General features: G+C 49.2%; 1 protein-coding gene across 1 annotated transcript; it reads right to left on the reverse strand.

The window, feature by feature from the left end:
• Window positions 1-27489, reverse strand: LOC146073925 (uncharacterized). The gene is made up of 3 exons (XM_083181505.1): window positions 27374-27489; window positions 1052-1189; window positions 1-889 (listed from the first exon to the last, which is right to left on the reverse strand). Exons 1-3 carry the CDS (start codon window positions 27431-27433, stop codon window positions 773-775), a joined length of 315 nt encoding a protein of 104 aa, XP_083037631.1. The 5' UTR covers window positions 27434-27489; the 3' UTR covers window positions 1-772.

Consider the following 27489-nt stretch of genomic DNA (forward strand, 5'->3'; position numbering starts at 1 on the left):
GGGGGGGGCACACGCGCATGTCCACAGGGACAGAGAGAGAAAATTAGAGAGAAAGAGAGAGAGAGGAAGAGGGGGGAAGAAGAGAGAACCCTAGCACTGGGTATTAGGACTCCATGTAAGAAACAGCCAGAACCCCTTTAGGACTCGTCTCTGGTGCTATAAGGGGTTAGGGCTGCAATGATATATATAGGACAGCTCTAACTCTGTTTCCTATGTCCCCACTGGGTCTGAGCTCTATGCACATACACAGACAGCCGTCATGTATGTGCATTAGTCAGTAACCCATTGCCAGCAGCATTAGGCTGCCAGCAACACAGCAGAGGATGCAGCAGAGGAGGGGACACCGCTGGTCCTCGCCGGACAGATACTGTATGTGATGGTAAATACCAGCGGCATATTCGTGCGTATCACCCTGATACTAACACAATATGCTGCCAGAATTTAGTATCACTCTTACATGGAGCCCAAACTATGATAAAGCTATAACAACAGTATCAGATAATAACAAAGTAATGGCTAAAGCACAATATACATCTCTCACACTCCTGCACATTAATAAGTAGGGATCCGAATGGGGGACTTGATGCAGCATAGAACACCTTAGTGCCTTGCGACACGTCCTAACCGCTCCATACAGGGTTTATCCAGCGCCATCCAGACACCGCCCTTAGGTGTCCCAGTCACAGCCCTAGTGGCTGCTAGGTACGGTTCTGCCTCCCTAGGTGTGAGATTCTGTTTTTATCCAATACTGTCCTGTCGGTCAGGTGATCAGTCATATATTACAGTAGTCACGCTCCGAGTCTGCCGCCGCATCTGCCCTTATCTCTGTCCAGTCACTAACCTTATGTGAGTATGTCCTCCTGCTGGTGAGCTGCGCACTGCCCGAGTCCTGTGAGGTGAATGAGTGAGACAGCATCAGTACAGCCCTGATCTAGGCACTCCCTATTATGACATCACTAGAGAGAGCGAGGGCTGCCTAGGCATGAGGGAATATAAGAGTCGGTGCAGTTTGGGATGGTATGACAAAGATAGAAATCAGAGTGTCACTTACCCATAGAAGTGCAGTGTAGATGGGGTAGCCAATCAGGTGTAGAAGGGGTGGTAGCTTAGGTGGAGGTACATAAGAGGTAGTCAGGTGATCCATCTTCCTCTTGAGTCTGGATTTGCTGGGAGGATCATGTTGAGCAGCCTGAAAGAGATAAGTGCAGCAATGGGGGATCCATACATTTTTCCCTTCCTTTCTTTGCCCCTCTGCTGCGCCATTATGCACCGCACCGCACACCCCCCCCCCCCCCCCCCCCCGCCGCTGCTGCTGCGGCATATGGTGGTGGCGGCAGGCAGGATCTACAACTAACCCCCTCTCGCCTGCTCAGGGCTCACCCTCCAAGCAGCTTAGCCCCGCCGGCGGCATATACCCAGGCTGTTCCCCGTAGCGCACCTCCCGCCTCAGGTGTCATCCTCAGGGCGGGGGGCGGGCAGCGCACACGGTGGCGCTGCTGCAGGTCCCCTCTCCCCCGCCACGCTCACCGCGCTACTGTCCGCAAGGTCCTCCTCCGGGCGGGGGACAGGCAGCGCACATGGTTGCGCTAATGCAGGTCCCCTCTCCCCCGCCCGGCTCTCTGGCAGCATCCATCCGCCCATCCCTCTCCCCAGCGCCGCCGCGGCCAGAAGTGCACAGGACCCGGCGGAGGCTGCGGGTCATCGTGCTGCATAAAGCCGGGTAGCTCGCGCTGAATCGGATCTTTGAGCCGGATCCGATTCAGCAACTCGCTGGACGTGGTGATCCGGCTCAGTTTGCAGAACGTTCTCCTGGTCTCAGTGCTGCCACCTGTGGCAGCTGAGACTACTGGCTAAACAAAAAAAAAAAAAAACTGAGTACAGTGCTGTGTCTAAAAGTGATGGATGGATGGCCATCGGTGCAGACGCTATCGATGGTGATGCTGCACCCAGCCATCGATCAGTGTTTTTACTCGGTCATGTATATCGCCCTTTGTTTTAAAGCGAACTGAGGGTCTGTCTAAAAGATCTGTATCTTTTCACTGGGGAATCCGTCTGATCCTGTCTCAGCCTAATATCCGTTTTGCCCAGCTCTAATACAGCCCCGGCAAACGAATCCCCATGGCGCCCCCCCCCCCCCCCAGGGTATCCATAAGCCCTCAGTGGGGCGCCGCAATCGGTGCCCGGGCTGCACAGCAGGGGGATCTGGGACGCCCCGCTACCAGGGTTTCCTGGATCCCAGGCGGCGGCGGCTGTTTCATACCAGCAGAGGGGCGCTGCGCCCCCTGCTGGTGCCTTGCATCATTGCACATGCAGTAGGGGCAGCCGTATTCCCCTGTTGGGGTTTTTTGTACCCGGCCAAGGCACTGCAGTGTCAATATCTCCATGGCAGGGGTACCCACCATCAAATTCCACATTGCCCCCATCGGGGCTGGGGGGGCATCGTAGGCACCGCCATAGGGCGGCACGCCCTCACGTGTAACCTCATCCGGGTTTTTACACGGTTTCGGGCCCGGTTCCCACGAGCGTTCCCCCTAGCTTACGGCACCACATGCCTCCGGCATGGCCTTACCCCGTCCGAATGGTCCCGGACTGTCAGACCCATGGCAGGTGGCTTTGCCCCCACTTTTTTCAGGGTGGGGTTGGTTGTGCGTGAGTTACGAGTGAGTCGCTAACCACTTTGCATGCTTCTTCCAAGGGCTCATCGGTTGCCAGGAGGGCAGCCACGGAAGAGGATCATCATTCTGGAGAGAACGTTACGGCAGGTGCCGCAGACGCTGAAGTGTGGTCGACAGGCGAACAGGCAACAACTGCGATCACTTCTCCAGGCAGCTGCAGCAGGGGCGTCGCATGAGGCCAGGCCTCGGGAGGCTGTCGACTTTCCGGGTGATGGTGAGCATGAAGGTTATGATACCTCTGAGTCTTTTCTGGGCCATTCCTATGCCGGCTGCGAGGAGTCAGGAACCATTAGACACCCCGCAGGTTTGCCAAGCTTAGCGCGCGCAGTGGCATAGCAAGCAGGGGAAGGGGTTGGCGGGCTAGCAAGACTAAATCCTTTGCTGAGTCCCCAGCTTTCCTCGGACATGGTCCATCGTGGCGACACTGCAGGGTCCAGGGGTCTCATATGGGCACAGAGGGTAAAATAGCCAAGGGGGAGTTCGTGGATGTTTCAAGTTGCTAGCAACATGTAACTGATTTCGCAAGGCCAATAAATCGGCCGGTGTCGGTGAAAACCCATATCATAGTTTTCACCCTAGCTTAACCAGTTCCTTATATTCCATCTGGCTATTTTAACCCTAGACTCAAGGAGCGCAACAGCGTTAGGCGATGCATTTTCCTTGGGCACGGGTTTGTCTCGCTTACAAGGGTACGGCTCGGAGGGATTAGGACGAGAAATTTCGTCTGACCCACGCCAACACACGGGTTACGCCCGCGGGCCTTAAGCGCGTCAGGATATGATTGCAGGTCATGGGTAAAGGCCACGCTATTTCTGAGCACCATCCCAAGAAGCCATTTTTCCCCTGGCAAGTAGGGTACGAAGCCAGCCGCTAAAGGCCAGTGCTTTGCCTTCAAGGATTAAAAGGGCGATAGAGGCGTCAATGCTGTCTTCGCCGCGTATCCTGGAATTGGGGGCCAGTCACCACTTCCGTACCATTGCCCAACAGGTGTTTTTCACCCTTGGGAGTAGTACCCAAGAAGGCTCTGGGAAAATACCGGTTAATCCAGCACCCGCTTGCCCTCGCTGGGCAGCCATTAAAGATGCTATTACTGAGTAGGCGTGCAAGTGCGTTATCAGCTGTTTGATAAAATACACTGGCTAGTCCATAAGTTGGACACTGCGCACTCAGGGCCAAGTTGGGCATGGAGTCCGCTTTCTGCCTCCTTCCGTGACACCCTAATTTAGGGGATTGGTGGCTCATGCCAGGACCGAGGGCCCAACATGCGTCATATCTGGCCGTGCTTAGAGATTGGCACTGCGGCCGGCGGCTGTAGCCTGCCGGCTGACCGAGCCTGCAAGTTTCAGGTCCTTATCCAGGGCTGCCGGGCCAAGAAGAAGGCCAATCTAAGGCAGGTCCAGTCATTACTGGGGGTCCCTTAACTTTGAGTGCTGGGCCGCCCCCAGGGGCGTTGTTTTGCCACAAGCGGGTAGGGGCTACAGCGGGGACTAAGGCTCCCCTTACATGGTTAGGCTGTCCCGGGAGAGGTGCTACGACCTGGTCGTCTGGTCTCCATGTCTGGTGGACTTTAATGGGGAGCTTCTTTGGACTGAAGAGCCTTCGCCTATGGCCAGGCTTCAGTTATTTACGCAGGCCCCGGGGTTCCCGGGTTTCGGTGCATTTTTTCAGGGCGAATGGCGCGCACCCCCATGGCCTCAATCATGGATTGGGAGGGGTTTCTCGGCCAATTTGCTGCTATTAGAGTTCTTTCCCATCACTGTAGAGGTGGGATGGTCGGCTTATATGTTGGCAAGCCAGACGGGAGGTTATGGTGATATAACCTAGGAGGGGTACACCCCACTAACAACCAGGGCACCTTTTTTCACCCCTGACACTGCTCAGACATATGGTATCACGCTGCTTGCAGGGCAACATACATTTCATGGCGCAGCACGTTACAGGGGTCGACCATGGCATCGCCGAGGCCCTGTCGCGGTTCTACTTGGCGAAGTTTCGCGAGTTGGTACGGATCGCTGCGCCCCTTGGGCTCTCTTAGCCAGGTCCTGCAGGTCAGACCGTAGAGCAGACATGGGTGGATTACCTTGCCATCCCTGGCCCCCTCCACCAGTAGGGCATATGCAGCCACGCTGCAGGACTGGGCGGCCTTTTTAGGAGTCCTCGGGGAACAGCGGAAGTCGGTCGATGACCGTTGCTGTTTTCGGGCGTGGGCTTTATGGCGTGGGCATGTTCATCTGCCATGGCTGCGGCATTAGCCGAGATATATTCCGTGCTACGTTATGCGGAGAACAGGACCCCACCAAAGCATTTGCGCTAGCAAGGGCTTTGATTGGTGGGCGAGAGTACAGACTATGACAGCGGATTCCCGCAAGTCCATCGAGCTGTAGACGCGGTGGAAATTGTAGCCTGTGTTCAGAGCGTAGCGGAGAGCACAGAAGAGACGTCACTCTTTCGGGTGGCGTTCTCTTTTGCGTTCTTTAGGGACTTTAGGGTCAGCGAGCTGGTTGCGGCCAGCAAGAATGCCACTGATTTAGGTGCGGTTCGAAGACATGGTCTTCCAGGACGGGTCGTCCTTTGTGTGCTCCGCCGGTCTGAGACCGATCAGTTGGGCAGAGGTCGCTGGGTATCCCTTAAGTCCCAGCTGGAAAGGGGATCTGCACCGTGCGGCTGGCCACGGCATATCTGCCTTTGAGGCCTGCCGCTCCGGCCCAGTTCCTCACACATGCTGATACATGGCCGTGACGCGCTTACCGTGCGCTGCTGTGTTTAAGCGTTGTGTGGCTGCGTTGGGTTTGGAGGTCGCCGATTGCGGGACGCATTCGTTCTGTATTGGTGCGGCCACCAACGCAGCAGCGGAGGGTCTTCCAGTGAATGCCATACTAGAACTCGGCCGCTGGAAGTCCTCCGCTTATAAATCTTATATTCATTTAGATAAGGTTTAGCATGCGCCTTCGGCGCTGGATCCAAAAACTATGTTTACAATCGGTTTTGTAACGGCAGCGTTACGGAATCGACGGTGTGAAGGGAATTTTTTACTTTTTCCTCCGATAGTGGGCTGATTACAATTGGCTTCCCCCCCCCCTCAAGTCCACCGGAGGTTTTTTAAGGTTTTCCCCTTCACTTGGATTCTAGTGTACTAATTCATGTTGTGCATTATATGTCTAACCCTACGTTGTGCATTATACAGTTTAAGTTTGAATGCTAACCGGTTAGGGTTTTCTTTTTCAGCCCTTCCCCCCCCTTCAATGAGTCATGCCACTGTCTGGTTCGTCGGGCATTCATACATTTTCTGGGCATCCAACCATCAGTTAGCTGTCAGGGCCCAGGCAGAGCTAGGGGCGAAGGCAGTACATTGGTTTGGTGTCAGGGGTCTCCAGTGGAATGGTCTTTTACCATTATTGTCAGATAAAGAGCGTCGCTGGGGTCGCCCGGATGTTTTGGTGGTACACCTAGGAGGTAACGACTTAGGCCGGGGAACCAGCATAGGCCTCATTTTGAGGATCGAGGCTGATCTTAAGACTCTGGTAGGCCTTTGGCCTGGATTGCGGATAGTTTGGTCCGATATAGTGCCTCGTTTCAACTGGAGAGGCTGCTGGAACCCCAAGTCATTAGAGAAGATCAGACGCAAGGTCAACTTTGCGGTCTCTAAAGCGGTCACGTCCATGGGAGGCACAGCTGTTAGACACTCCTCTTTAGCCCTGGAGACCCCATCCTTCTACAGAAGTGATGGTGTACATTTGTCGGAATCAGGCATGGCCGTTCTACTTCAGGACTTGTTCAGTTGTTGCAGATAGGGGATTAGGTTTGTGTTACTCTGGTTGACTTAGTTATTGATTGGTTTGGCGGGCTTGGGTTCTACAGTAATTGTCTTTAAGTGGCAATTTTTGAACCCAGCTGTGGCGGGAGGGCGCTCTCGATCAGCAGTCCAGTTTGAAGTACAGGTGGTCACTGTGAGGTATTGCCACCCTCTGCCAGGAAGGCTGGTGAGTTCTGCCCCCGAGGGGGGACGCAGGACACTTTTAGAACTGTCCTCATTAGGCCCTAGGAGGGGCGGCAAGACAGTCACAGCGCAGGCTGGCTTTGAATTCAATGGGGGCGGTTCCTCGCCCTAGTTACAAGTTGGGGCAATGTAGTCGCCGCCATTGCTAACGTTTATGACTGGCTGGTCTCCAAGCGCTCTCTAGGCCATCCCTTTCAATAGGGTCATACCACAATAAATACCCTTTACCTTTTTAAACTTATGCAGTGGTTGTCCGTGTCGTAATTTCAGGTCACGTGTCCGTGTGAGTTATTTCAGGTCATGTGTCCGTGTGATTTACTGCTAGGGGTAATCAAGGTTTAAGTTGAAAGAAAAGGTTCATCTCAATAATGCATTAGACGCCTTAGAGAGAGCGAGGGCTGCCTAGGCATGAGGGAATATAAGAGTCGGTGCAGTTTGGGATGGTATGACAAAGATAGAAATCAGAGTGTCACTTACCCATAGAAGTGCAGTGTAGATGGGGTAGCCAATCAGGTGTAGAAGGGGTGGTAGCTTAGGTGGAGGTACATAAGAGGTAGTCAGGTGATCCATCTTCCTCTTGAGTCTGGATTCCCACCCTCCCTCCCTTGTGCTAACCTACCACATGGCCTTTCGGCCGTCACCCAAATTTGGCTCTTATTAATTTAAATATTAATTGGCGGGAGGGCGCTCTCGATCAGCAGTCCAGTTTGAAGTACAGGTGGTCACTGTGAGGTATTGCCACCCTCTGCCAGGAAGGCTGGTGAGTTCTGCCCCCGAGGGGGGACGCAGGACACTTTTAGAACTGTCCTCATTAGGCCCTAGAAGGGGCGGCAAGACAGTCACAGCGCAGGCTGGCTTTGAATTCAATGGGGGCGGTTCCTCGCCCTAGTTACAAGTTGGGGCGTTGTAGTCGCCGCCATTGCTAACGTTTATGACTGGCTGGTCTCCAAGCGCTCTCTAGGCCATCCCTTTCAATAGGGTCATACCACAATAAATACCCTTTACCTTTTTAAACTTATGCAGTGGTTGTCCGTGTCGTTATTTCAGGTCACGTGTCCGTGTGAGTTATTTCAGGTCATGTGTCCGTGTGATTTACTGCTAGGGGTAATCAAGGTTTAAGTTGAAAGAAAAGGTTCATCTCAATAATGCATTAGACGCCTTATGACATCACAGACCCCACCTGACTGGCCAGGGCTGGCTCTTTGTTGTTTGAGGCCCTTTATGACATCACAGCTCCTGTTGTCTTTAGCATGACTGACCTAAGGGAAATGTGATTTCACTCCATATTTAAAACTATGACATTCACATCAGAATCTTATATATTATCATGGCAGGATTTCCCTATTAATATATGCTATTTGATGCTTTGTATGAACCCAAATTTCACAGGTTTTTCAGCAATAAAATATTAACATTTGCCCAAATGATTATAGGGATAGCCACAAACATTAATTGATAACTAGAGCCCTTGGAGACAGTGCCGCTCATTGGTAGTTGGGTCCTTTATGTGTGACTGCTTGTCTTCCAGCTTCACAGACAGATTCAGCTTTTGCAGCTGCTGCTGCTGCGTCTGCTGCTGGGTGGGAAGGGAATGCAGCCACAGGAGAACCAAGGGGTCCCTGAAGATAAGTACATGTTATACACTAGGGTTGCATACTTTTACAGTCTCCTATTTGGGAGAAGCCTGGAAAGGAGACTGTCAGCAGAACTGTGGGGGGCGGGGCCTGATATTGGCATCATCAAGCCCTGCCCCCAGTCCTTCAAATACCTGGTGGGGGCCGTTCTAAAATCATGTCATTTTAGCCTCGCCCCTCCATGAAAAGCTGCGTAGCGGTATTTAAACACTGGGACTGGGGGGGAGTGGGTGAGCCGGCAGGAGGTTTGCCCCACCTTACCGGGGGGCCAGGAGGCTCCTCCCAGACCATCTGGAAGGTAGGCAACCCTGATGTTATACACAGTGTGTAACACTTTGATATGCACTGCAATCCAACAGAGGGATTATTGTAGCAGTGCTCACCCATATACACACATACACAAACACATACAACCACACACACACACATTCACTCATAAACACAACACACTCATAGAAATACTTTTACATTTCTTCTTTTCTAAATATAGTTACACTTACTCTTTTGCGGATCAGGGGCGAGATGTATTAAAATACATTGCCACCCTTCGCCGCCCACCCGCTGTGATGCCAGTGCATATGTACTAACATATGCGTCTGGCATTGCGGTGCGGTGATACCTGTACTGTACTGTGTCTCTGTCATCTCCCTGCCGCCTCCTGCTCCCCTCACACTGGGGACAGCTCAGCTTGGCTGTCCCCAGCACCTCCTCCTCCCCCCTGCTGCCAGACGTCCTTCCGGCTGCGTTACTAGGGGGAGGAAGGGCTTATCTTCCGGGTCCAGGAGGACCTGGACTAAGGTAAGCCAGGTAAGACAGGGGGGTAAGGTAAGCCAGGTAAGACAGGGGGGTCGGCGGGTTTGCAGCGGAGGCTCCTATAGGGTATCGCCACCCAAAGGTGGTGATACCCTACTATGCGGTATCTTGGTGGCAGGGTTTTAATACATAGGAAAGTGCGGTAAAACGGGGGTTTACCGCGTTTTCCCCTTAGTACATCCCGCCCTAGGTCAGTGAACAGTCATCCACGTAGTATCACAGAATATGTATTGACGCAGATATGAGGTGCCCGGGGTTTGTCATGGTCCCCTTTCTTGATGTCAAAATGATGATAGTAAGTTGTATCCATTAGTTGTATCCGTTAGTTGTATCCGTTGCAGGGCAACCAATCAGCAGGGTCGCATGCTCTACTCACGTGCAGGTTAGCCGGAGCACTCACTGGGAGAAGGAGAATTAACCCTCCATTTCCCAGTCAGATGGAAGGGGGCTCAATTGTACAGTGATGTCCCTTTGGGGGGCACAGGGGTTTACCCTGTAGTGTGGTGCCACACATGAGTCTGGGGAAGTGGTAAAATTGGTAATTGGTAAAAAAAAGTCCTGAAAATTGGTCTTTTTATACACTGGATACTGTATGGAATATATCAGTACTTATGGTCTATAGCAGCGGTTCTCAAACTGTGGGTCCTGACCCCAAGGTGGGTCCCAACCTTCTCAGCAGGGGGTCGCGACTCCATGTTGCTGACCATCAGGCTGATGACTTTTCTAATCTCAGTCAGTGATTGAAGGAGTCTGAAACATCTGTTGAATAGTCTGTTATTTTAGACTCCTCCCATCATTTTGTGCCTCTACAATGCTGCCATGTAGGTGCTGTCTACTGAGTACACATGTGATGTTATGCCCTTCTGCAGTAACTTGCTGGGGTCCCATAGTTATTTTTATTGTCTGATGGGGTCCCAGAGCAAAATAGTTTAAGGACCGCTGGTCTATAGTATAGGCCAGGGGTTCCCAAACTTTTTTGAATCACGGCACCCCGGAGCATCAGAATTTTTTTCACGGCACCCCTAGGCTAAAACTTTCTCATTGAGGAAGTCAGAAACAAATATTAAGTTAAATAAATTGTGTTTATATCTCATCCTTAGGATCAGTTATGTGGTATTGTACAAAATTGACTTCTGTTTGTCCATAATTTGACTATTATATTGGACATAGATAACTTGAATTGGTCCTGGACCACCAACCCAGGGCACCCCTGCAAGTCCCCCAAGGCACCCCAGGGTGCCACCGCACACAGTTTGGGAACCACTGGTATAGGCTGTTTTAAACATTTAAATAAGATAAGTGGTCAGGGAAAGGTTAAACATATAATAAATAAATACACAAACATAATAGAACCAGTACTGCACTTTCTAAGCTGACAATCTCCCACCTCATGGTAAGGATCATGTCTCTTCCTCTTGGCAGCTGCTCTCTGGTCCATTGTGATGTTTGAGGGCTCAGATCCACACATACAGTAAATGTGGTGGTAGAAGAAGCTGGTACACTAGGCAAGTGCAGCAGCTCCGCTCTGTCCCTTACACTGCATGATGTGGTGGAAGCTCTATTGATCATATTCTATACCAGTGCTATTGTTGTCATAAGATAAGGCACTTGCCAAGAGGAGGGGGGTTTCCGGGCAACCAGAACCCCCCTGCATTTGCCTAAGAGATAGAGACACACAGATAGATAGAGACAGATAGATAGATAGATAGATAGATAGATCAGAGTTGCCTACCCTCCTGCATTTTGCAGGAGACTCCCTGAAATAGCAGCAATCTCCCTCTCTCCCTCATTAGTCTAGCAATCTCCCTCATGTCACCTAGCCCAAATTACACTGTTACATTTTTTTGGGAAAAAAGGAATGAGAGACAGATACATTTACATTGAATCATCAGCACCATTTCCCAGCACTTTACCAAGTATAGTATCTCTTACTAACTGCTTTGGGGCTCATCTACATTTGGATATAAGTAATTTTGGTACTTGTTTCCTAGAACGGCGCCCATCGCGGGCATCGCATGTACATCGCATGCCATTATAATGGCATGCGATGCGATGCCCGCGATTTCACATAGAAATGAATGGTAAAAGGTAAATCGCGTCGGTCACATCGCATGCGGCCAAAAAAATGCATGCGATGCGACCGACGCAATTACCGCAATTTACATAGGGAACAATGTTAAATGGCCCAATTGACCCGATTTTACATAGGGAACAATGTTAAATGGCCCACAGACCCAAAATAGCCACCCTGAAGTGTGAAATGGCCCCTCCAATTGTTAACGCCACCCCATGATTAACGTCAAGCCGAAGCGTGGCGAGCGCAGCGGTACGCGTCCTCCGACCTTTTCATAACCCCACTATCCACGTCGGTGTGGAGTTGAGAATAGAAAGTGTGGCGAGCGCAGCGTGCCACCGAGCCCGAAGCGTGGCGAGCGCAGCGAGCCCAGTGAGGGAACGCGGCTACCTGTGAAGCCTGCGAGGGGACGTGTATACTTATGTAAAATTGCGGTAATCGCGTCGGTCGCATCGCATGCAATTTTTTGGCCGCATGCGATGCGACCGACGCGATTCTTTTCCTTGCGATGCCTAGGATCAAAATCGTGGGCGCCGTTCTAGGTAACAAGTACCGTAATTTTATAAGATTCCTCTAAGATATAGCAGTACACACCCGCGCTTCTAGGTGCCATGTTCACAATCTCTTTTTACAATCTCTTTTCACAATCTCTCCATATATGGAACTAGACACGTCCTTTGGGAGGAGCATGACATGCCCCCTCAATGGGGCGCTGTGCAAAATTCTACTATCAACTATAGTCTCCCTGAAACTAGTTTTCAAAAGTAGGCAAGTATGAGATAGATAGATAGATACATACAGATAGATAGATACTGTAGATAGATAGATATATACTGTAGATAGATAGATAGAGACCAGTGACGTGCGGTGGTGGCTGTGAATGGAAAGGCACTGTCACAGCCGACACCCGCTGCCCCTTCTCCAGCAGCAGCCAGCCAGCAACCTTTCCCCACCACCATCTCCGTCCTCGCCCGCCAACCCCTCATCCCACACCTGGCCGCCGCCAAAACTAGCGCCGCAGCAGCCGTCCCCCGCCGCTACCTCTGTCCCCCGTCATAAAATTGTACTTAGCAGGCAGGGGAGAAGGACACAGCACGTGGCAGGGAAGCGGGACTCGGGAGCCAAAGTGACACTGTCATGCTTAAATGACAGGGGCTGCTGTGATTGGACAGCAGCTGGATCTGCTGTCCAATCACAGCAGCCCCTGTCAATTAGGCACTTCTAGAAGTGCCGCTTGTGGCGTTATTTTTAATGGGCTTTTTTAGCCAACTGCTTTGCCCCACCCTCGCTTCATCCCCTTGCCGTTCTTTGTGGGAGGCACGATAATCGGTGCCTCCCAAACTAGGTTAAATTATTCAATCTAGTAAAATAATCTAAAGAAAATACTTATGACACAAAATATGTGTCATAGGTATATTCTTTGTATTATTTTTAAACAAAATGACAGGGGAAGCAATGCCTCCCCTGACTGCACGTCCCTGATAGAGACAGATAGATAGATAGATAGATAGATAGATAGATAGATAGATAGATAGATAGATAGATAGAAGGAATGCACAGATAGAATGCAGATTACAATGAGACAGATGTCATAGAACATCTGCCCATCGAGTTCCCGTGATTCAGTTTATTACAATGACTCGGGTAGTACTGTGGAGTAGATGCCACACCCAATTGAATGGAACTTCTGTATTATATACAGCACTGTATCCTCCTATTCAGTACAGTCCGGCAGATGACAGGTTTCATTGAGAGCAGGAAAATGTACATGAGTCATTTATCTAATCAGACGAATGTGAGCGCAGTTATTATTCTGTTGCAGATCACATCCAGAGACTGCTCGCTAAACATAAATACTGTAGCAATTGTCAGGGTCAGGGGGCTGCTGTCCTGGACAGTTCATCATAGAAGATAAAGAAGCCTTTAGCAGCAATGACAGGGCTGTTTGTGCTCATTATGTGTCCTTACAAAGCACCAGTATTGCCTGTATAATTCAGCACATTTATCAGTAGTCACCATTCTGAGCCAGTGATTCATAGTGCTCGGATGTGGTTTGATGAATCAACCCTTTAAATCGCAGTATCCATCTGCAATATAGGCCACGGTCAAACACTTACAAAACCAGAAGCTTTGTTCCAAGGGCGTCCACTTATACAGTGCAGCACTATGCTATATTAGGGATTATTTATTATTTATTTGCAGTTTCTTATATAGCGCACACATATTCCGCAGCGCTGAACAGAGAATATTTAAACATTCACATCAGACCCTGCCCCAGTGGAGCTTACAATCTATATTCCCTGCCACATGTACACGCACACACAGACATTCTAGGGTTAATTTGTTGGGAGCCAATTAGCCTACCAGTATATTTTTGGATTGTGAGAGGACACCGGAGTACCTGGAGGAAACCCACACAAGCATTGGGAGAATATACAAACTCCACACAGTTAGAGCCATGGTGGGAATCGAACCCATGACCTCAGCGCTGTGAGGCAGTAATGCTAACCATTACACCATCCGTACTGCCCTAGGGATACTTATTAACATCAGTTATCAGCAGCTGGCACAGCGGTAGTCACTCCCCTAATAATATTATGAGGATTAAAGGGACACGTCCGCAGACGTAAGATGATCTATTTCCCATCTCCTCTAGCTTTCAATATTTCTTCCATCATCATGGAATGAGTCCAGCAGCCTATACTCACCATCGTGGATTGGGAATACAAATTGCTGTTATATCCAGCTGGAACAGTGTGACCTCTTATACTGTACATTCACAGCAAATACAGCTCTAGAGAGAAAATACTCCTTTTTTATATTGTATGTTTTTTTATTATGTATTGATATGATTACTGTGATACAATTTGTTTAGAACACTATTCTTTTATTAGAAATTAAATCATTTAATTTCTAAACAGTCTTGTAAATCTTTCAGCCAGTGCTGGCACACTTTTCTTTTTCTTCTTTAGGGCGGGATGTACTAAAGGGAAAATGCGGTAAAACGGGGGTTTTACCGCATTTTCCTATGTATTATTAGTAGAGATGTGCACCGGCCACTTTTCGGGTTTTGGGTTTTGGGTTTTGGGTTCTGATTACCTTGAGGTTTTGGGTTCTAATGGGTTTTGGCAAAACACCTCCTAAGTGTTTTGTGTTTGGATTTATTTGGGTTTTGGGTTCTGATTTTTTTGTTAAAAAAGCCTAAAAACAGCAAAAATTGCAGAGTTTTGTGTTTTTTTTTGCTCCTACACTATATTGACCTCAATAACATTCATTTACACTCATTTCCAGTGTATTCTGAACACCTCACACCTCACAATATTGTTTTTATTGCCAAAGTTTGCACTGAGGTAGCTGGATAACTATGCTAAGCCACACAAGTGTGCGGCACAAACACGTGGCTCATGTAAGAGTGGCACTGCAGCGGCAGACATGATGGCAGTTTAAAAAAATAGGCCCATAAAAGATACCTATCTGGCTTGATCATGCACTGTTTACCATGTGCAGCCAAGGAGCGGTGGGCATTTTGTGCAGCACAGAGTTTGTCTGCAAGTGTGTAACTGTTTCGATCACTTTAACATCCAACAAGACCCCTATCTGGCTTGATTGTGTGATAATGTAATCTGATTGTTTAATTTTGTGATTATTATTCATTTATAATTACCAGTCGTTTCTTAAATCATTGCCTAATGGGTGTAGGGGAGTGGGCTAATCAATTTTAAGGTGGCAGATGGAAGATGTAATGTAATGTAAACCATCACTAGCATTGGTTGCAGCAGTGGCAGTAACTAACGGACCCGGCTGTGCAGATAAGGAGGAAGCTGACAGCGATGATGTCAAAGGGAGAGCCAGCGAACTGTTGCTCCATGCAGCGCTGGAAAACTTCGCTGCCCGTGGTGATGCCATAGGGCATGCGTAACCATCACTAGCATTGGTTGCAGCAGTGGCAGTAACTAATGGACCCGGCTGTGCAGATAAGGAGGATGCAGACAGCGATGATGTCAAAGGGAGAGCCAGCGAACTGTTGCTCCATGCAGCGCTGGAAAACTTCGCTGCCCGTGGTGATGCCATAGGGCATGCGTAGGAAGACGTAGCACCCAATAGGGGTCATGAAGGCAGTAAGCATGGAAGAGGCTCTGTCCAGAGGGATCTGCCAAAACCCACACTTGGCAGAGAGGGACATTGCCGCCCATCTGGGAGTCACCCAGAGGACCACACAGCACCCAAGACAGGCAGTGGCCAGCCAGGAGTCGTGACCAGCAGGAGCTGGCAACTGCAGCTGATTGTTCAGGTACTGGGGTGTTGGATACCCCCACTAACAGGACTGCCTGTTTGCCTCTGATACAGGAGATTGCCCTAAGGGATGGGAATCTGCCTGCCCCTCTTAGAGAGGATTTTTGATCACTTTTGTTATACATAAAAGTAGTGTGCACACTAAGTTATGGCCTAATCACCTTGTGAGGATTTCCTTCGCGGGACCGTTATTCAAATTCAGGAACTGTGTTGTTTTGCACCAGGGACTACCGCGCAGTGTATATAGGGTGCATAGCGCCACTTGGCGGACATGTTGTGACGTAATATTATTCTGTCATATTGTTATTGTTGTGATGTAATTTATTGCGTAATCGTTCTCTCTTTAATCTGGTCATTGATTAGTTATAGCTTTAATTACTGAATGATATAAAGTGACTGTTTTGCATAAGTACGTGAGTGTATTGCAGCAACCCATTTACATATCTCCTTTAAATAAATATTTGTTGCTGCTAGCCGTAGTAGCCTTGTCTTTTGTGGGTTCTCCTTGGGTTGTGCCATTCCCTGCCACAGGTTCTCCGGAAGAAGCCGTGAGGAATCCAGAAGCTGCCGCCGTAATCAGCTCCAGATTCAGGTACTATTTTGCACCACACCGTTACAGGGGCACTGGCACAGGAGCGCAAAAGGAGAGGTCAGAGGTGAAATGAAACTGTGCCGGAGGAGGGTTTGCAGCAGCGTGAGAGAGGATGACACGTGCTTAGAGAGAGAAGACAGGCTGGGCACCCTAAAGATCCACAGAGAGGAGAGCAGCAGAGTGCGCAGCCTGGAAGCGTGCAGAAGTGAGACCCGCTAGAGAGGAGAGAGCCGGGCAGCGTTTCCTCCTTTAAATAAATATTTGTTGCTGCTAGCCGTAGTAGCCTTGTCTTTTGTGGGTTCTCCTTGGGTTGTGCCATTCCCTGCCACAGGTTCTCCGGAAGAAGCCGTGAGGAATCCAGAAGCTGCCGCCGTAATCAGCTCCAGATTCAGGTACTATTTTGCACCACACCGTTACAGGGGCACTGGCACAGGAGCGCAAAAGGAGAGGTCAGAGGTGAAATGAAACTGTGCCGGAGGAGGGTTTGCAGCAGCGTGAGAGAGGATGACACGTGCTTAGAGAGAGAAGACAGGCTGGGCACCCTAAAGATCCACAGAGAGGAGAGCAGCAGAGTGCGCAGCCTGGAAGCGTGCAGAAGTGAGACCCGCTAGAGAGGAGAGAGCCGGGCAGCGTTTCCGTGCAGGAGACCCGGCGGTGATGGACAGCAGCGCACACAGAGAGAGCCAGCAGCCAGCATCATGAGGAAGGCAAGAGGGAGGCCCTGCAGAGTGCCAGCCGTGACACCAGGGAGACGCTACCGGCCGGAGCCGGCAAAAGCAGCAGAGTACAAGGGTGCCCTACCCCCACTCAGCCTGTACCCTTCCTGCCCCAGCCCTGACTCCCCCAAGTCAGGGAGATCACATTCTCACCCATGAAGATGGTGACACAATTTTAAAAGAGGACAGAGAACAATCTCATGCACATGAGACCACTGTGCTTGATACAAGACAGACCAGAGTCCACCTAAAGGTGTCGGCTAGTACAGCACCCCTAAAAGTGTCAAGGCTCCAAAAAAAATTAGGCAGTGAGCCCCTGACCAGACAGGTACAGCAGTATTAGGCAGTGAGCCCCAGATCAGACAGGTAGATACGGCAGTATTAGGCAGTGAGCCCCAGACCAGACGGTAGATATGGCAGTACTAGGCACCAGACAGGTAGATAAGACAGTAGTACTAGGCACAAGACAGGTAGATACGTCAGCAATACTAGTATTGTGCACCAGCAGAATTTATAATAATTAATTTTCTTATTAGGTACTGCTTGGCCGTGGCACTCAGTGGCAGACGTCAGTGCACAAGCAGCATGGAATTCTTTTTTACAGTCCCACACAGCACAAGTATTATTTTTATTTTTATCAAATTAGATATAGCAGCTGTGTGGTTGGAGGAATATGGCCGACGTGTCGCTGGATGAACTGATCAGGAAACGGGGAATGTCCGTGGGCACCGGGATGTACCGCAGGGTCAGTAACAGGGGAGGTATAGGAAACGTGAGATCCAGACTCCAACCATCTGTGAACAATCGTCCACTTGCCACCAGTTTTCAGAGAACATTTGATGCTCGTCAGAAAATTGGTGTGACTGATGCACGCCAAAAACTAGGGATAAAAGATGCCCGTGAAAAGTTGGTGGCCAAAGATGCTCGCTTCCGCATAAGGGGTAAAGTGCAGGACGCCCGTGAAATGCTGAATTCGAATAAGCAACAGATCATGGCAGGAGACAAGCCTATCAAAGTGATGGACGCTCGTGAAAAGATTACTTTAAGAGGACTGCTCCAACAGTGGTCGAAACCCCGTTTAACAACCTGGCTGATCCTGACCCTGATGTGCAGTTTGTCTCTGTGCTGAAAGATCCATATTTAAAAAAATGTGTGGCAGCCCACTACAGGATACCCCCTGTGCCCCTGTGCCCCAAAGAAGTTTAATTGCAGCCGCCCCCAAAGAAGTTTAAATGCAGCCTCCCCCAAAAAAGTTTAGCCGCCCAAAAAGATGTGTAACTAATTGTACCCAACTGGTCATCAAAAATAAATCAATCTTTATTGTGAAGACAAGGTATCAAGTGGCAAAGAAAAGGAAGCCAGTGATGAGAATTTTGTGAGCTGTGAAAGTATTATCAAGGAAACATAACTTTACTTAAGTTTTGAGGAAAGGCTTTATCGGACCATTTCATGAATAAAGAACAGTTGATTAAGAAATTAAAGAAGTATTCATCGTTCTTGTCATTAAATAAAAAGGAGAGAGATGCGTAGGTCAAATCATTACAAAGGTTATCTGATGAGGAAAAAGCAGTTCTCTCTAAAAGGCTATGCACATATGACAAATACTACAAAATGTTTGCAAATCAATTAAAAATTGAAAAGGGGGGCCAGAAGGTTTGTACAGCTTTATCTCCTAAAAAATTTCCAACAACTTGTTCCGAAGCAACTGTGTCTGTTAGTAGGTCAGCCTGTACAACTAACGGCAAAGAAAGTGACTATCTTCAAAACAAAAGGATTTTTGCTGCTTCAGAAACTGATCATGCTCAAGGTGAAGGCAGTCAGTGTACACCTCAGAATGCTAACCAAATACACAAAGTCCATGCAAAGATAAAGGATATTGTAAAAGAAAATTGCACTGACAAGTCTTCAACTTACAAAAACCAAGCTATGTATAAAACTGCAGTAACTGGAAAACTAAAAAAAACTTTAGCCGCCCACAAAGAACTTTAATTGCAGCAGCCCAGGCTTAATTCTGATTATGATTGATTGATTATGATAGATTGATTGATTATGATTGATTGATTATGATTGATTGATTATTAATTATGATGTGCCTGATCCTGACCCTGATGTGCATTAAAAATGACTCTCAGCAGTGGGCACCAGACCAGACAGGTAAAAAAAGGTTAGCCGCCCCAAAAAAGAAGTGTAATTGAGCCTTCCTGCCCCAGCCCTGAGTCCCCCAGGTCAGGGAGATCACATTCTCACCCATGAAGGTGCAGCAATCAAGTGGAATGCAAACAGTTGTATGCATTGAAAAGACAAGTCCCACATATGAATGACTCTCAGCAGTAGGAATAATGAATGGTGATGCAAGATGGAATTGTCCTTGGGCCCTCCCACCCACCCTTATGTTTCGAAAATAGGACATGCACACTTTAACAAACCAAACATTTCAGCGACAGGGCCTACAAAACTGTGGCTGAAATGATTGGTTTGTTTGGGCCCCCACAAAAAATAAAACAATTCATAATATCTCCCTGTATAAACTGGCTCTACAGTAACAAGATTTCATCGTCACTCATCATCATCATCATCCTCCTCCTCCTCCTCCTCCTCTGATTCCTCGCCCCCTTCAGTGTGTACTTCCTCATTCTCAGAGATTATCAATTCGTCCCCGCTGGACTCCACAATCACAGGTCCAGTTATAATCTCTGGAGGCAATTCCTGCTCTTCATTGAATAAGTGATAATTCATTTTTATAAACATCATTTTCTCAACATTTTTCGGGAGCAACCTCCTTCGCCGCTCACTGACCAGGTTCCCCGCTGCACTGAATACTCTTTCGGAGTACACACTGGAGGGGGGACAACTCAGGTAAAATAGAGCCAGTTTGTACAGGGGTTTCCAAACTGCCTTTTTTTCCTGCCAGTACAGGTAAGGACTGTCTGACATGTCTACTTGGATGCTGTCACCAAAGTAATCATCCACCATTTTTTCAATGTTGACAGCATCCAATGCACCGACAGTAGACATGTCAGCAATCGTTGGCAGGTCCTTGAGTCCGGACCAGATGTCCAAACTCCCTCCTGCCTGCCCTGCATCCCCACCAGCGGGTTGTGTGGGAAATCGCAGCTGTTTCCTCACAGGCACAGGTGTGGGAGAAAATGAAGGAGGAGCTGGGGCCGTGTCACGGTCCCCGTCAGATGACAATCTCCTGACCAGCAGGTCTTTGCACCTTTGTAGACTTGTGTCCGCCGGAAACAGAGACACAACATACGCTTTAAACCGAGGATTGAGCACTGTGGCCAAAATGTATTCCTCTGACTTTAACAGACTGACCACCCTCGTATCCTGGCAAAGCGTATGGAGGGCTTCATCCACAATAGCGACATGCTTTGCGGAATCGCTCCGCTTTAGCTCCTCCCTCACTTTCTCCAGCTGCTTTTGTAACAGCCTGATCAGGGGAATCACCTGACTAATGCAGGCAGTGTCGGAACTGACTTCACGTGTGGCTACTTCAAACGGCTGGAGAACCTTGCACAACACGGAAATCAGCCTCCACTGCGCTTGAGTCAGGTGCAGCCCCGCTCCTCTGCCTATGTCGTAGGTGGCTGTGTAGGCTTGAATGGCCTTTTGCTGCTCCTCCATCCTCTGCAGCATATAGAGGGTGGAGTTCCAGCGCGTCACCACCTCTTGTTTCAGCTGATGGCAGGGCAGGTTGCGGAGTTTTTGCTCCCGCTCCAGCCTTCGGCAGGCTGTGGCAGAATGCCGAAAGTGTCCGCAAATTTTGCGTGCCACCGCAAGCATCTCCTGCACACTCCTGTCATTTTTTATGAAATGCTGCACCACCAAATTTATTGTGTGGGCAAAACATGGCACGTGCTGGAAATTGCCCATGTTTAATGCCCGCACAATGTTACTGGCGTTGTCCGACACCACAAATCCCCAGGAGAGTCTAAGGGGGGTAAGCCACAGGGAGATGATTTCCCTCAGTTTCTCTAAGAGGTTGTCGGCGTTGTGCCTCTTCTTGAAACCGGTGATACACAGCGTAGCCTGCCTAAGAAGGAGCTGGCATGCAGGAGATGCTGCTGCTGCTACTGCTGCTGCTGCGGAAGGTGATGCATCTACCCAGTGGGCTGTCACAGTCATATAGTCCTTAGTTTGACCTGATCCACTTGTCCACATGTCTGTAGTTAAGTGTACAGTGGGTACAGCCGCATTTTTCAGGGCACTGAGGACACTTTTTCTGACCTCACTGTACATCACGGGTATCGCCTGCCTAGTGAAGTGGAATCTAGACGGGATTTGGTACCGGGGACACAATACCTGCATCAACCGTTTAAATCCCACTCCATTGATGGCGGACACCGGACGCACGTCTAACACCAACATAGCTGTCAAGGCCGCAGTTATCCGCTTTGCCATAGGATGACTGCTGTCGTATTTCATCCTCATGGAAAATGACTGTTGGACGGTCAATTGCTTAGTGAAAGACGTAGCGGTCTTACGACTTCCCCTCTGGGATGATGACTGACTTCCCCTCTGGGATGATGACTGACTTCCAGGAGCAGCAGCAGCAGCGGCAGTAGTAGTAGGCGTAGTGCTGCAGGATCCTCCGGAGGAATCTATGGAGTCATTCATGCAGGTGAGATGGACTGCAGGACTCCCCCCTATCCGGATCGAGGAGGAATTTGTCGAGGAGGGAGTTGGTGGTGTGCTTTTCAGGCATTTGGCTCCAAAAGGAGGACCAAGTGATTTAGGTGTCGCTGGACTGCTAGCCGCACTTTCTGGACTAAACACTGAACCATGACGCGTCTTTAGGTGACGTTGAAGGGAGGTTGTCCCTAGGTGGGCAAGATCCTTACCCCTGCTTATTGGAGTTTTACATAAGCTACAAATGGCAATACTTTTGTTGTCCGGATGCGGATAAAAAAAATTCCAGACCGCAGAGGTGGATTTATTGGTCCTTTGTCCAGGCATGACGATGGACTTTTTCATCCCATGGACAACAACTTTTTCCCCCAAAGGTGCCTCATTCCCCCCTGGTGCGTCATTTAAGCAAACCAAGTCTCCATCCTCCTCGACAACTTCCTCCTCAGTGCCAGCTACATCAATATCCTCCTCCTGGTGTACAACATCACCTTCACTGATAAAATCTGGAACTAGACTGTGGGTGATCCTTCCAGCATATGCAGAGGGCGTACTGCAAATGGTGGAAGGAGCCACCTCTTCACGTACAGTGATGGGAAGGTCCGGCATCACAACCACCGCCACCCTCGAACTCTCCGTGGGGATTTGGGATATGTCTTTAGAAGGATGAGTTTTTTCCAGATTTATTTTCGGAATTTTTTTCTGTTTTTTTTTCTGAAATTTTTTCAGACTTTTTTGAGTCGGTGTCAGCCTAACTCTCTTTGATTTCCTATTGGGCGGGGAGAGCGGAGGAGGAGGACTTTCCTCGTCATCTGAAGCTGCACCACTAGTCATGAAGTTAGGCCATGGCCTTAGCCGTTCCTTGCCACTCCGTGTCGTAAATGGCATATTGCCAAGTTTAAGTTTCTCTTCCAACGATTTACATTTAATATTTTTATTCCTTTTACGGAAGTTTGGTTTCAATTGTACATGCCCTCTGCTTTCACACTGGGCATCGGCCGTGGCAGACGACGTTGTTGGCATTTCATCGTCTATGTCATGACTAGTGGCAGCAGCTTCAGAACTATGAGGAAGTGCATCTTCATCTTTCCTTTGTTTGTTAACCTCCATATTTTGGATCTCCATTATTATTGTGGAGTTATGTCACAGAACAGAACCACTGGAGTGCAATTATATATGTCAGTGAGTATGCACCAGCAGGCAGTTATACAGATACAGCAGTATTAGGCAGTGAGCCACACACCAGACAGGTACGGCAGTATTAGGCAGAGAGCCCCAGACCAGACAGGTAGATAATGGTATACGGCAGTATTTAGGCAGTGAGCCCCAGACCAGAGGGTAGATACGGCAGTATTGGGCAGTGAGCCACACACCAGACAGGTACTGCAGTATTAGGCAGAGAGCCCCAGACCAGACAGGTAGATAATGGTATACGGCAGTATTTAGGCAGTGAGCCCCTGACCAGAGGGTAGATACGGCAGTATTGGGCAGTGAGCCACACACCAGACAGGTACGGCAGTATTAGGCAGAGAGCCCCAGACCAGACGGTACATACGGCAGTATAGCCAGTGAGCCCCAGACCACAAAGGTAGAGATATACTTATATTTAGGGCAGCACGGATGGTGTAATGGTTAGCATTACTGCCTCACAGCGCTGAGGTCATGGGTTCAATACCCACCATGGCTCTAACTGTGCGGAGTTTGTATATTCTCCCCGTGTTTGCGTGGGTTTCCTCCGGGTACTCCGGTTTCCTCCCACAATCCAAAAATATACTGGTAGGCTAATTGGCTCCCAACAAAAATTAACCCTAGAATGTCTGCGTGTGTGTTTACATGTGGTAGGGAATATAGATTGTAAGCTCCACTGGGGCAGGGACTGATGTGAATGAACAACTATACTCTGTAAAGCGCTGCGGAATCTGTATGCGCTATATAAGAAACTGTTAGGTAAGAGAAAAGGTAGAGATATACGGCAGTATTTAATTATTTATTAGGCAGGCAGTATTTCATTATTTATTAGCCAGTGAGCCCCAGACCAGACGGTACATACGGCAGTATAGCCAGTGAGCCCCAGACCACAAAGGTAGAGATATACGGCAGTATTTAATTATTTATTAGCCAGTGAGCCCCAGACCAGACGGTACATACGGCAGTATAGCCAGTGAGCCCCAGACCACAAAGGTAGAGATATACGGCAGTATTTAATTATTTATTAGGCAGGCAGTATTTAATTATTTATTAGCCAGTGAGCCCCAGACCAGACGGTACATACGGCAGTATAGCCAGTGAGCCCCAGACCACAAAGGTAGAGATATACGGCAGTATTTAATTATTTATTAGGCAGGCAGTATTTAATTATTTATTAGCCAGTGAGCCCCAGACCAGACGGTACATACGGCAGTATAGCCAGTGAGCCCCAGACCACAAAGGTAGAGATATACGGCAGTATTTAATTATTTATTAGCCAGTGAGCCCCAGACCAGACGGTACATACGGCAGTATAGCCAGTGAGCCCCAGACCACAAAGGTAGAGATATACGGCAGTATTTAATTATTTATTAGGCAGGCAGTATTTAATTATTTATTAGCCAGTGAGCCCCAGACCAGACGGTACATACGGCAGTATAGCCAGTGAGCCCCAGACCACAAAGGTAGAGATATACGGCAGTATTTAATTATTTATTAGGCAGGCAGTATTTAATTATTTATTAGCCAGTGAGCCCCAGACCAGACGGTACATACGGCAGTATAGCCAGTGAGCCCCAGACCACAAAGGTAGAGATATACGGCAGTATTTAATTATTTATTAGGCAGGCAGTATTTAATTATTTATTAGCCAGTGAGCCCCAGACCAGACGGTACATACGGCAGTATAGCCAGTGAGCCCCAGACCACAGACCGCCAGACTGGCAGATTCAGTGCAGGCAGCAGTGCAGCACCAGTGGACTATATATATTTATATTTAATATAATTAATAATTATATATATAATAATGGCACAGCACCAGATGTATGCCCCAGCACAGAGGAGACAGTCGTACTACAGGCAGGTACACAGTTAGACTGTTCTTCTAAGCAGAGGAGAACATAGTATAGTACACAGCAGCACTGAGGGAGACAGCCTTAGCAAATAAAATAATTAATTACAGCACAGCTCACCAGAGGTAGACCGCACAGAGGAGACAGTAGTACTACAAGTACACAGTTAGACTGTTGTCCTAAGCTGAGAACAGAGTACACAGCAGCACTGAGGGAGACAGCCCCAGCAAATAAAATAATCAATTACAGGCAGCACAGCACACCAGAGGTAGACCGCACAGAGGAGACAGTAGTACTACAAGTACACAGTTAGACTACTACACAGCAGCACTGAGAGACAGCACCAGCGATTGCAAAAGCTCAAGCTCAAGTTTAAGCCCCAGCAGCAGCACCAACACACCCTCTCCCAACCCACTACTTGACTGGAGTGAAGATGGCGGGGCGCGGCAGCTGCTTATAAAGCCTCGCGAAATCCGACGCCGGGAGATGACGTTCTAATCACGCGGACGGACCGAGTCAGGCGGGAATCTCCGAGCGCTGCTCGGAATCGGGCTCGGAATGATGACGTCCGTGGGGGCTCGGATCTCTGAAATCCGAGCCCGCACATCTCTAATTATTAGCTGTCCGCGCCGTCTCCCTCTGGGTGGCGATACCCTATAAAAGTCTATGGGCTTCTATCGCCGCCCGCCGTCCGCGCGACCCCCCCTCCCGTCCTCCATCGATCTCCTCCTCCCCCAGCAGGTGTCACAGCCGGAAGGACAACCGGCTGCAGGGGGGAGGAGGAGACGCAGGGGGACACTGCCAGCCGCCGGGATGTGATGGAGACCCCCCGCAGACCACATCACATGTATTGCGGGGGTCTCCGTCACCGCAACCTGAAGCTAGCCGCATAAGTTAGTACATGTGCGGCAGCATCGCGGCGGCTGTCATGCGAAGGGTGGCGATGTATATTAATACATCCCGCCCTTATACTTATAAACATGTCTTTTTAAAATAGCACTTTTTCTCTTTAAATATCTCCGAGGCTTTGGTTACAGAAAAGCAGAGAATGCTGAGCGCCAGGGCTCCTCTGCTGTTCCGGTGCTGTGTATTAGTCAGGCCGGTGTAATTAAGGTAAAAGCTTTGAAGATGTCATTACAATCAAAAAAAGTGATCTAGCCCAAAAGGTCATGTCAGGAAAGCAATTAACCCTGAGTAAAAAGGAATCTGATTTCCCCCCCCCTCCAATGATAAGATGTAGATAATAAAACAAACAAAATCCTGGACAAAAAAACATATTTGACCCTTCGAGTGCCAGTGTTGCTGTGAGCGTTCCTTAAAATATCTGCTAAAAATGCCAGCGCCAATGCCAGTGTCTGTATTTGATTTCATATCTTTGAAGTAGGCTATTACCTCCCATCAGTTTTGGATGAAAAGAAAACGGGCAGATATTGCGATTTTATCCCGGTGGTGAATATCAAGCTATCCTATTACAACCCATTTTCTTAAATGATCACTGCTAATAGGATCTCCTCCAAAGTGTTGATTGTTCATATCGACCTGTTCATATCGACCAGTAACTGGTAATTTACCAATGTTAATAATGTAGGTTTATGGGGGCTATCCAGTTAGTCCAGATTACTGGCACCCAGCACTTATCAAGGATTATGGTTTAGGTGCCTCAATGACCCGATACATCTTCCGCAAAAAGAAGATCTTCGAAGCCACTTTCTGTCCCAACTGTACTATACAGACAGAGGAGCGCTGGGGCACACAGATAGTAATACTAACATATAATAGTGGGGAATAGCAGGCACACTTCTCTCCATGGGGCCAAATTTATCATTGGATCACATATGCAATGCAATCTGGATGGGATACTTTGATTGAATGTATTATCATGCAGATACAGGGACAGGTGCTTCGAAAGGCACCCATGCCTGCACTCTGCTTTGCCGGGTGCTGGGGTGTGGGCATACACGGTTAGCACTGACCCCCGGCTGACCCTGCTGACTGCACTGCCCCACCAGCAGTGCAGTCTGTAGCCCATAGGCTACAATGGGCTAGCGCCATCTCAGAATGGTGGTAGCCCGGGACCCACTGGGATGTTGCCCGATGTTGATACATTGGATACTATCGCATCCCCCATAATAACCTATGGGGGGGAGCGGCTGAAGGCAGAAGGGTTCACAGCAGGGATCAGAGATTCCAGCCACGGTCCATCCTACATACATTCGGGGGATGCTTAATATTTGTGGCTAATCCCGAAAACCCGTTTTCGGGGAACTAACAGCAGATATTATAAGATATATGGGCCCCCATGTCGGTATCTCCTTTTTTCCCTTTCATATTCCTGTCACCCACTCCGGATTTCCGGATGAACTACAACTCAAATGAAGCTTGGCGGCAGTGGCAGGAAATGACATCATGGAGCGGTATTAGGTATGCAGATAGCGGATCACGGTCAAATCTTGTGGCGCCCAATTTGCATATCTGAGCAATACTCAACTGCGCTGATGGATCAGATTGATACACCAATGCAGGGGCGGATTGGCCCACCGGGAAACCGGGCTATTTCCCGGTGGGCCGGACCATTTCACTAATGTAGTGGCTGCTCGCCCCCCCCTGGTAGGGCCGTGGACCGTCCGCCCAACATCAGCAGCACTTTTTCCCATAAAAAAGATGGCCGCGGCCAGCTTAATCTCTCCTGCAGCATTAATTGCCGCGGGAGGGTGCGCATGTACGGTCGCGGCCCTCTGAGTGTGTGTGCGCTGGCAGGGAACTGCCGCCGGTGCACCCGGTGTGTGTGCACCGGAGCCCAACAGTACCATGGGGCCCGCTGCCGTCCGCCGCCGCATACCGCCGCTGCCACTTCCGTTTTTTTATCTTAAAGCAGTGGGTGTGCGGGACCGCCTCCGGGAGATACGGACCTGACGGGCAGGCGACGGACAGCTGACAGGCATGGATGCAGCCCCGACATCTTCATCCATGTTGGGGGTGACGGTCCTTCTGCCTGCTGTCCTGTCAGTGTCTTCAGCTGCAGCAT

This window comes from Crinia signifera, chromosome 4 (genome assembly GCF_055691185.1).
Source record: "Crinia signifera chromosome 4, ASM5569118v1, whole genome shotgun sequence".
NCBI classification, from domain to species: domain Eukaryota; kingdom Metazoa; phylum Chordata; class Amphibia; order Anura; family Myobatrachidae; genus Crinia; species Crinia signifera.